Genomic DNA, 11708 nt, shown 5'->3' with positions numbered 1-11708 from the left:
TACAAAAACATGAGGTATCTAAACGTGGCCTAAATGATTTAGTTTCATATAAAACAAAAATTATAAATGTTAATATTTAGTATAATAGTATTATCTGTATAGACCCACTGCATTAGTACACTACTAATCGCATCCAAATGTTGAGATGGCAGGCCTAAGTTCTACATTGAATGAACTTTGGAGATGGCTGCTTCTGATTTCATCACATCAAAATGCAATCAATATACTGCATTTGCAGATGGACATTCAAATGAATCATCCTACAAAGAGAGGCCAACAGTTTAATAGCTCATCAAAATCTCTACAGCTCAATTACAGTCTCCAAGTAGAAAATCTCAGATACTTTATGTTTTCAAGCTCAACGTTTTACTTAGGCAGACTTCAACACAGTCATCATGTCGAAATAGATTTTCCATTTATAGCATGGATGGTAATCACCTTGGAAGACTATACTTTATTGGTCCTTTTCATGAGGAAAAAAAAAAAAACAAAACAGGGGAAATGTAGGAAAAATGTAAAGCAAGGTGATCTACTTGGGGGGAAAATGCTAAACATGAAAAAATGGCAGGAAATACAACAAAATGAGAGGGTAAGAACTCACCTTGATTGAGTAGTCTTTCTCGTAGGGTTTTCTCTTGCAAAGGAGCATGATAGAAACGAGGCATGTTGGTAAGCTGAGAGAGATTACTATTTGAAGAAACCCGAACAAACCATCTTCCCCATCATTTTAAGCGAGAAAAATCAGCTCCAAGGAGTGAAAAGAAAAGGCTAAAAAAATGGTTAAAGTACACAACCCTAGTAGTCGAATACTCTGCCGCACCATTGAGACTCCCTGATTTGTTGAAGACATCACTTGCATGCATCAAAAAGGCTATATCATATTAAATGAAAATTTTAAAATTTTAATCTCTGATAAAGTCGAATGTCGAATAAACCTGCATTTCAAGTTGAATTTGACTGCTTAAAAATGAAAATTCCATCTCTCTGAACCTTTTGCTTCATTCTGGTTGTAAGCCAACAGCTTAGAATGTAGTCATGTACACCTTCAGCTGGTCAGGGGCCAGATGACCAAAAATAAAATGCACAGAAAGACAAAATGGAAGTAAAAATAACCCAATTTACATGCAGACAAACCTTGTAAGGTGCATCTACCATCCAAACAAAATGAAGGTACACTAAAAAACACTTTCAATTCTATGGGCCTTTCATGTTGTTTCATCATGAAGAGAACCCAAGATTATATAATCATTTCACCAATTTATTTCTATACAACTTCATACAATTATTTTTTTTCTGGAAACCAGCGGAACTCTTCATCAGTGGGCATGTATTTAAGGTAGCCGGCCAGTCGGAACTCTTCACTAGCAGGCAGGTATTTCAGGCATCCGGTTTGCTACCGGAGGGCAACTGCCATAAACCTTTAGGGATGCAAAGAGGCAAGATAGCCTCGCTATCATCGGCATGGCTCGCATTGGCCTGCAAGTGATGCTAAGTTCTTTGCAAGCATTGTCACGAGTACCATAACCTTCAAGATCTTCCTCTGTTATAAGGACTTCATCCCTTGAGGGAGAGTTTGACGACATCTGGCTTTGGATCATAAGAAGATTTGACCGGCGCTTCCAATATTCGTGAACCGCCTGTGCATTTGATTATATGAAGATTAGCAATAACTAGGCTAGTTGATGTAGCATCATAGTGTAACACTACTTTTGGATATAAGGAGGCTATCAGTTTTAAAGCGCTACAACTTTTGAAGAAAACTAGTAAAATGGTATCAGATTCTAAACTTGGTTCTACCAAGCACCAGAGGAGGAAGCGTTCTTAACATGTGTTTTATAGAATCGGATACCACGCATTAAGAATTTTGAAACACACAAAAAGGAGACCAACTAAACATCAAATGGGTGACGGTGGATTCAACAAACAATTGAATGATTTTTCTTGAAAAATGACCTTAGTACCTTTTTACAAGACGCCACCGCATGACACTTGGTATGGAATACAGGAACTTGTAAGATTGGAGAGTTCAACTTAGTCTCAAAGAAACAGGAGTTTTTGCTATGGATCTCGGTAAAAAAAATGAAGGAAATGTTTGTTATCGTCACGGGCAAAGTGGGGATAATTTTAGGTGCAATTATTTTAATCAATTCAGAATAATTTACATCTAAATGATTTGTCATGATAAAGCAGATAAATTTTCACAAAATAGCTCATAGTTGCATCAGAAATGGGTCACCAGTGACATGAACAGGGAAACAAGATTGAAGCATTTTAGTAGGCTACTGATATTTGCACGACAATGTTTTAATAATTGCAGAAACCAAGCTTTTCTTTATCTTTTATTTGGCTTCTGAGAGTCTTTTCAGGAACTGTAATAACCTTTGACAGTTGTGTAAACAATAAAAGACAAGATGAGTTAGTACAATTATCAAAACATGGCAGTTCCAACATCAGTAGCCTTTTAATATAGTAAAAGCAAAAAATAAAAAGCTTTTCTTACTTGCCACTGCGAAGGAGCTAAGAGCACTCGAGGTCTTCTTGATCGCACATAATCCAAGGCAACAACAGGTGTCATGTGCTTATACTCAACCTATAATATTGAAAATAATATGGCTTACAAGGTCAGAATCCCTTCAATAATATTAACAACAAAAGTTCCACTTTGTTTGACATCAAGACAGAAACTCCCATGACATCATCTTTCTGTAGAAGAATCTTATGACTGACTGATCAAAATAATGGCAATGGGAAGTGGGCCTCAATAGAAAGTGGGGTGACTTCCCGTTACCATCAAATCTTGATAGGATTTCAACTAAGATTCACCACCAACAATGAGCTACAGTAGGAGATCCATATTCCCTGTTATTCCTTAATAGGCAAGTAGTCTGACTATGATAACATCTCCAAGATGGGTGGGAGTCTTGTACCCACCAATGTGGCATCAACCTATGTCATGAATATCGGTCTTGGGAATTTCTCTCTCTCTCTCTCTCTCTCTCTCTCTCTCTCTCTTTTCCGAGTTTATATCAGGAAAAAGACAATAAATAAAATTATTTAAAATATATAAAATAAGAAAAAAATAAAAAATAAAAAATATCGTAAAAATATCATAAAAATATGGTGATATTATCTCAGTAAATGAAAATAACGCTATATTTTTTTAAATTCTTGGGATTATTTTGGGCTTTTGTCGTTTTATCAAAATATCACGATAAAATCGCTATATTTTGAAAATGTCGGAGATATTTGTGACATAGGCATCAACTAACACAACAATTCCCGTGAATATGAAAAGTGGTTAAGCAGATGAAACCACCTACTATCCGGAGTGATAAGAATTTACCAAATAACATAGGACAATTGTGGTGCTACGTCCCCTCCCAGCTTTACAGTGAACATATGTTGTTCTCCCACAGGATGCATTATCTATATAAGAAAACAAAATTATATTTCAAAATCATAGAAGGATAACAGAAATCACATTCTCCTGATCTCTGAAGAAAACAGCACAAAACACAGAAGTCACTTTATCACTAAATCCGACGCTAGACCCAATACATAATAAACAGGCCCCCCTTAACAACAGTAACAAGTCCCTTCTCCTTGATTGGCATTTTGAATAATGAGCAAATAACCATGTTCTAAGTAGTCGAAGTACTGTTCATGTCAAAGTCCTCTTGTGTCGGTGACCGTTACTACATCTTAGAATATTATTTTTGGAATGTAAGCTGGCTTCAATCCAAAACCTCGTGGTTGCAACACAGAGCACCTACCAAGTGAGATATGGGCTTAAACCCAGCTATTTATATTTTGAATGGTAACACTGAAACCCAGCTGTCACTTAAAACATTGAAAAAGGAATCACAGACTTGCAAGTAGCAAGACCTGGATGGGTGAACTGACTGATTAGCTGATCCACAGCTCAATTCTCACTACATAAGGAAATAATATAAAATAGAAATTAACAAAAAAGGCAACTACAAATTAAATACAAGTATTATAATCTAACTAAATACCATTCACCAAAAATTATAATCAAACTAAAGACTAATGGCTTGTTTGAATAACATCTTGAAATGATTTGCACATAATCTTACATGAACATGCATTAATTAGTGACATGTATGTTGTTTGGATACCTTTTAGGATTTGATGATTTGTAAATAGTACATTAAATGCTTGGATACCCCTATTTGCAAGTGTCTTTCTGGATATATTAAAATGAAGAGCTGCTTCCTAATTCATTGCCACATGCATCTTAGAACATCATACAAAAGGGCCTTGCTATGAATACGGCATTGGACAATGATGACATTGATTGGACGATCCGAATCATCTAATCAATGATGATGGTGAATTTTTTTATTTATTTTTAGAAAGGCTACTTTATTAATCAGAAAAGGGAAACAAGCTGTGTCCCGACATGATTACAATCACTGGAACTGCCAAGTGATACACCCTTTACAAAAAAATATGATATGTGGATTTGTCCATGGAGCATCACAAAAAGAATTACTTTGTAGCAAGTCATTTTAAATAAATTATGTAATTGCAGGTGAGGCCACCACCAAGCAAGTGGCAATAATGCTAGCTTAGTCTACCAGCACTGTATTTCCATAGCCCAAACAAAGATGGCTAGATCCCCATTCTTAAATCGACCATTTGTACGATGAACGATCCAATTGGACTGGGTCCTTTTTCTTATTGATCTTGGCCCCTTTTCGTTTGTGAGAGTGATGGGGCCCGCAATTTTCATCCCACAATGAAGTCGAAGAACCTTGTTCTCATCATGATGCAAGCTACAACTAATATAAGCATTTACAAAAACTGGAATCCCACCTCCCATTCCCTAGCTAGTTATTAGCTAAACCCATTCAAACTAACAAAAACAGAGTAGGTCTCATGAACCCATACCACATGTTGAAGCTTGCAAGTACCGCATCCACTTGGGCACGAACAATTAACAATAGAAGCTAAACCCCCGCAAGCAATTTGTGCTTTTAGATCTAAACATGTGTAATGAAAAGATTTATAAAATGACATTGGAAGGATAATAGTATGCCCTACACCAATGGCCCAATAAAAAGGTCCAAAAGCTAGGCCTTTCAAGGAACATCGAAACCTCTTCTTGAAATTCTTTTTATTTTCTTGAAATCCAAATTTCTTCAAACAAAACCTCTTGTTAAAATCCAAACTTCTTCAACAAATTAAGTTTGCTTTCAAATATGCTTCCTTTAGTAAACCACGACCACACTCCTCTTCCAGGAAAATTTTTAATAAAGCAACCCACAAATGATCACAAATTTTATTTCAAGAAGATTACAAGGGAGTGGGGCCATGCCATTATACTCAAGATCTTTTTTTTTTAACATAAAGATACAACTAGCACAACACTTTCCGATGATCCATGAATATCAATTCCGAAGGTTTTTTCATTTAGAGGAAATTAGGAAAAATGGGCAACCCATAGCACTACAAACACATTCTATCATGTTCAACATGATTCAAAGAAAGTTAGTCTACAATGTAGCCTTGGCTCACACTGGCAATCAAACCCTGATAATCAAAAGGGATCCTATCCCAACAAGACAGGTTTTAGCAAGCATGTCTTTCATGATGCTCATGTAGTCATGTTCAAGAAATACAACATAGATCTATGCCTCTATATGTATTCTCTATGTAAAGAAAAACTCTGTTCTTCGATTAATTAGAAAAAAAATAGAGTTTACCGATGTTCCTATGAAATGGGTAGAAGAGTATGTCATGTGTTTCCATCTATCATGTACATTATAAAACAATATCAAATGTAAGAGCTACAACTTTCAGTTCACAGTTTACTTTCTTTTTTTCCCCTGAAAAATCAGTTCACAGTTTTCTACTTTCTGCTTCAAGCATAGTTGAACAGGCAACCATATGCAGCTAGGCCCTTGGCACGAAAGTTGGTAGCAAGTGCCAAAGGCAACAAAAATGTTACAATTCATTTATCCAAGGGTAATCATATGCACATTCCTCATTTTCAAAAATGCACTCTTCACTTTATTAAATACTTTGTTACTTGGCTGTTGATAGCCTTTTGAGGATTATAAGAACATTCACAACTAATTAGAACAAGGGTTACTATCCATTTATGAAAAGAAAATGATATTCAAATATGCCTGAGCAGCATATCATGGAAGGTGACTCCCTTACTGTTGATGGGCGAGGGATGACGCTTGTTTCTCCTGGAGACTTTTATAATGTTGTCAAAGAGATCCTGTACGTGGTTGAGAGTTATAAGACAGAATTCAGGCACCTTTGGCATTTGACCAACTGTGTGGGGATCAGCGTACATGTTCAGGAATTGACGGATATTCTCCTCCTTTGGCATTTGGTTTTGGTTTCTTAGTTTTTTCTTGGTCTGTTTTGTTTTATTTAGTTTGTTGTTCTCTTCTTCAAGACCTCATCAATCTTGCTATTTCTTTTGTGTTTAAATAATATTTTATTACCATAAAAAAAGGAAATGATATCCACACTCCTTCATTTTGATAATGACACCTTTCACTTTAATACATGAATGTTAGAAAAATAATACAGTCCTTTCCCCACTTTAATACATGAATGTTAGAAAAATAATACAGTCCTTTCCCCCCTATCTATAGTGGATACATGTACTACCTCTTAGGGTCTACGTGGGCCTAGGTTCTTCCCTAGCATCTGCCTTGGTTTAGGTCTCCCAAGTGGCATGCATTAAAAATCTACAACTGGTGTTTGCAAAGACGAAGGTGCAAGGTGAGGCAGTTTCCTCTTGAGCACAAGGCGTAAACCTCAGAAAATTTTTGGCTTTTTAAATAAAAATAAAAAAATTATACGCCTCAAGGTGCCTCTCTGCACCTTAGCTCCTATGACTTACACTTTTGAATATGCGTCTTTGAAAACACTGTCGATACCCAACCTACTGCCCGTGCACATGTGACAACTTTGACTTTTGAGCAAATATAAGTAAGCGGCCCTTAAACCAAAACGACTTGAATGCCATACCATCAAGAGATAAAAACATCCAAAAGGCTCTGAAGGAGCACTATATTCATGTAAGTAAAGTCAAAGTATATGAACTTACTATTTATGAAGTCCACAGCTCGGTTTATATCCACAAATGAAGGGGCAAATAAGTAATCTCTTGTGGGAATCACAAGGTGGTCGATCCCATGAGCCTGCAAATCAGAAGATGGCACTCTCAAAACAACAAAAAAGAGAGCTAAGAATAAGAAAGTAGATTACCGTTCAAAAAAAAAAAAAAAAAAAAAAAAGAAAAAAAGAAAGAAAGAAAGTAGATCTATAGAAGAGAATGTGTAGTGCTTTTATTCCTCACATAACCGTGAGCAACCGAAATATCCAATGAAGCAGTTCACTTTACCATTTAATGCCAGTACCCAATCTACACATTGACCAAGATAATGTTTAATTAAAGGCAAGATATCCTCGGACATTTGATTTAACCCTAGAAATGTTTGAATCAATTGACTAAATTGAATTTCAATGAGAGAACTGAATATGTTCCTTCATTGGCATTTTGCTAAATAAAGTTATCACCCCTTCTCCCATAAGTATATTTGCCAATTGAAATGAAAAGCATTGAAGGAGGGGTATAGAAAAATCAGAGGCGGCTTTTAATAATAGTGCATGTATGCAAATGCCCACAAGTTATTACTGCAAATGAATCAAATTTATAACTACTTATCATTTGATGCATCACAAGCTGCCATTAACTTCTAAAACCAGAACAATGAGAATTGTATCTTAAAAGTATGTGACCATCCGAGACATCGCCCTATGTGTGGAAGCAGGGGAGTCAGTGAATCATATTTTTATCCATTGCAGGATAGCCAGAGAGGTGTGAAGCCATATTCCAAGGAGATTTGGGAGATCATAAGTCTTTCTTCTTCAATTGGCTGATCTCCTTGAGGTTCCATGGCAGGAGAAAGGTAAGATCTTGTGGAGAGTGGTGTTACTGGCTACAGTATGAATGATTTAGAAGGAAAGAAACGTTGGGCATTTAGGGGTTTGGAAAAAAAAAACTTGCTCTTTATTCATGCAAAGGTGATTGTATGAAGGGATGACCCATCTCCTGTGAAGATCCTTTCCTGCTTTAGGTTCATCTCTTGTTATGACCTATGGCATGGATGGAGAGATATATGTGCGAGCAGGGAGCAGGTAGATGTACCTATTCTAACATGGAACCCCTGGTCTAGGGTTGTTGAAGTTTAACTTTGATGGTTCCAGCCTAGGCAATCCAGGTAAGGGTGCAACTCGGATTGATTTTTGGGAATCCGGTTTGAGCTTTTATATTAAAATCGGGTAGGGTTCTTGATGCAGAGAGCATCGAGCGGCAACACAAGATGGAGATCAACACGAAGCAACTAAAATAATCTCGTGGGGTTTTGAAAACCCATGCCACAGGTTGGAGAAAAACACCAATATAACACGTGAAAGGAACGATGTAAAATTTTTTTTATTCAATCTTTTCTTTTTTCCCCAAAAAATAAACTTTATTCAATCTATCTTTCTTTCCTCCTGTCATTACATTATCTATATAGATAGCAAAAACCAAAAAATAGAAACCCAAAAAGCTTGCCTAACAATTATTCTCAATCCTTTATCTAAAAGCAACACATAAAAAATAGAAACATGACTAAAATATTCCTAAAATAGTAATCCCGTAATTGACCTATACCATATTGGTAAACTACAATTTCGCTAAATCAAGTCCAAATCGCGTGATCTAGGGCTCTTTAGATAGGTAATCGAAAAACCTTTCTAAAGATACCAAAATCATGCCAAAAGACTAAGATTAGATGCCTAAAAATATGTAACATATATAATTACGAAAATAGAAAATAAAAAATAAAAGACTTTTTCAACATCGTGTGTTCTGCATCAGTTCTGGTTGATTCCAATTCATTTTTAGAAAAAGCCCGACCCGATGACCCAAGTTGCACCTGTAGGTCCAGGGCCGACAAGAGTTGGTGGAATTCTCGGGGATGAGAGGGGAGTGACCAGGTGGGCCTTCTCGGGCCCTATTGGGATCACAGATTCAAATGAAGCAGGGGTAAGAGCAGTTTTACAGGACATGAGGATTGTAGAGAGCAGAGATATCGAGAGATTAATCGTGGAGGAGGACTCTCTAAACGTAAGCAGGTGGTTGCCTGGGAGACAGCCTCATCCTTGGAGATTTGGGCATATGCTTGATGAGATTTTTGATCGAGTGGAAGATGCCCTGGTTATATTTCAACATGTGCAGAGATTGGCAAACTGTAAAGCTGATGGGTTAACTCGGGTTGGCGTAGAGAGGGATGGCCTCACTATTTATTTTTTTCCTTTCTCCTTGAGGGGATTGTCTTCTTGATGTTTTTGTTTTTTTTTTCCTTTTTGGCTTTTGCCGTCTTTCCTTTTTTGTTTCTGAAGTGACCATCTCGGTCACCACTTTTCTTTAATGAAATGATCTGCCATTCAAAAAAAAAAAACCAAAGGAAACGAAAAATACTCACATGATACAGGGCTGTTGGAACCAAAGTCTCATATGGTTCATTGAGGGTGATAACTCCTCCAACACCAAGCAGCTTCAAATGAGGAACATCTTTGGGAAATGGAACAGCACCCAGCAAAAGAAACTGAAACATAAATATAGCAACCAATGAGGGTGAATCTCATCATCCAGAACCCAAGATTACTAATAACTAAATATTATCGAAATGAAAATAAACAATTTCACACGAAACCCCACAAATGGTGTCCACTAACACTACTGGTAAGTAAGTGCTATCAAAACAAAAATAGAAAATTTCAAACAAGAAACCAATGTAGTTGTCCATATACTTCAAACTATCAGGTAAAAGGTCAATGTATAACGTTTTACATGAGCGAATTTCAGAAAACAAAACGAAAGAATAACAATGGGCATTAGAGGCTAATAAACTTTATCCTAAGAATATCAATAGATCATACAAATCCTGGATCACATGCCAGTAGATAGAACACAAAATGGAAACTTCTATGGTTTTATTTTAAGAAATCGGCAAAATTAACATTCTTTCGCCCCCATTTTAACATTATCTAATGGAATCTAACAGGATAAATTTACACTAACATGCAGAAATAGTACACCACAAGAACAAAACCTAAACAATATAAACCGATCAAACAAAGAAAATATACAAAACCTGATCGATTTCGTCCCACCACCGAAACTCGGCCTGAATCTTGTTCCGAAAAACATTGTACAAAAGCGTCGGATAGAACAGAATCCGAGCCCCAGCTCCAACTAATGCTCTCTTCGCATCAGCCCTAACAATCTCCCGTCGAGTAATAACCTCTTTTCCATCAGAATCAGCATCATCCAATTCCTTGATTTTCATCTTATTGTATCTAAATCGAATAGCCTCGCAAAAATACTAACCCTAACCCTAAATAAGTAAATATCGCTCGATCTTTCTCTAAATCCTACAAAACCCTAAATGACGACCGTATTAACAAGAAAAACGTTCGAAATTAACACTAAAGTTCCGAATCAGAGAACAGAGAACAGATCTGAAAGAAAAACGAATCAAATCAAACCTTAAGAAGAAAATCAGCCTCTCGAGTCGAAATCAGAACGGAATCGAGATTAAAATAGCTTAATCGAAAGCTCGGACACAGAGGTTTCAACTTTTTAAAAAAGGACTATTCGATCGTGACACATGATCTTCGAAAAAGACGTTACTGTAAAAATTTGTCCCATTCGAAACCCTAATTAATGGCAGTGGAGAAGATAACCGGAAAGACTGAAGAGCATTCACATGAGTATCTTCTGGAGAGAGGTGGATCGTGAGATTGCCCTAGTATTTGCTTTAATTTACATGGATACCCTCGCTTTCTTTATTCGATATGAATTATGAAATACCTAAATTATATGAAATGACAAAAGTACCCTTCTTTAACAGATGTGAAATGACAAAAGTATCCTCTCACGAATTTTACATACAATTTCACATGCCTTGGGTTCTTTCATGATGAAATATTAACAAAATTCACCTATTAAAAGACAAATATTGGTGATTAATCCTAGCCGTAGGATATGATGGGATCAAGTGGGCCTACTCCTTGGAAAGATTCAAATTTGATCGAGGAATGATAAGATGTCATTGGAAGCGAGCGAGGCATCTACCCTTGATAAATTTAATAGGCCATGATACTGAAATTTTATACGGTTGAGATGTTAGGAGATTTTATATGATGTGTGTGAAGTCCGTTATTTTTCAAAAAGTCCACTTCATAGGATGATCCGAACCATTCATCTGTTGGGTCACAACATAAATAGGATGTACCCCATAAATCATCTCCATACAATGATCCTAACCCTCTGATCTACAGAAGTTCCCTACAAATCATAGGTTTAGAATCACCTTACGGAGGTGATTTACTAAATATACTTACGTTGTGGCCCAACAAATGGACGGTTTGAATCATCCTATGAAGTGGGCACTACTTTACCTTTTTGAAAAATACTAGGCTTTATGCTCCCAAAACGTTTAAAATCTCAGATATTATATGTTGAGGATATTTTGCCATGATTGAAGAAAGAAATAGAAGAAATTGAGTTTGAGATGTTAGATATGGTTCATATGGATGACATTTTGGTAATTTAGACTAGTATAAAATGGGAACAACCAGAAGGGTAGTACTGTAATTTTAAG

At 36.4% G+C, this 11708-nt stretch overlaps 1 protein-coding gene across 2 annotated transcripts; it reads right to left on the bottom strand.

Moving 5' to 3' along the window:
* Window positions 1-1090: 1090 nt before the first annotated feature.
* Window positions 1091-10811, bottom strand: LOC143851932 (phosphatidylglycerophosphate phosphatase PTPMT2-like). Of its 2 annotated transcripts, XM_077361453.1 has the most exons (7): window positions 10591-10811; window positions 10197-10476; window positions 9525-9647; window positions 7097-7190; window positions 3344-3426; window positions 2501-2590; window positions 1091-1637 (listed from the first exon to the last, which is right to left on the bottom strand). In XM_077361453.1, exons 2-7 carry the CDS (start codon window positions 10389-10391, stop codon window positions 1362-1364), a joined length of 861 nt encoding a protein of 286 aa, XP_077217568.1. In that variant the 5' UTR covers window positions 10392-10476; window positions 10591-10811; the 3' UTR covers window positions 1091-1361. The 2 variants fall into 2 exon arrangements, with proteins under 2 accessions (XP_077217568.1, XP_077217561.1); XM_077361446.1 differs by having other exon boundaries at window positions 10197-10811.
* Window positions 10812-11708: the final 897 nt, after the last annotated feature.

This window comes from Tasmannia lanceolata, unplaced genomic scaffold, assembly GCF_043159265.1.
Source record: "Tasmannia lanceolata isolate RefF3 unplaced genomic scaffold, GAP_Taslan_0.1 ptg000003l, whole genome shotgun sequence".
Classification (NCBI taxonomy): domain Eukaryota; kingdom Viridiplantae; phylum Streptophyta; class Magnoliopsida; order Canellales; family Winteraceae; genus Tasmannia; species Tasmannia lanceolata.
This window is presented reverse-complemented; position numbering and strand designations above follow the sequence as displayed.

Excerpts from the sequence above, each read along its gene's own strand:
- LOC143851932 (XM_077361446.1), bottom strand. The coding sequence starts at position 10,391 with ATGAAAATCAAGGAATTGGATGATGCTGATTCTGATGGAAAAGAGGTT. Across the intron at positions 9,648-10,196 it reads GGTGGGACGAAATCGATCAG|TTTCTTTTGCTGGGTGCTGT; the intron begins GTTTTGTATATT and ends TTTATGTTTCAG. Across the intron at positions 2,591-3,343 it reads CAATTGTCCTATGTTATTTG|GTTGAGTATAAGCACATGAC; the intron begins GTAAATTCTTAT and ends TCAATATTATAG.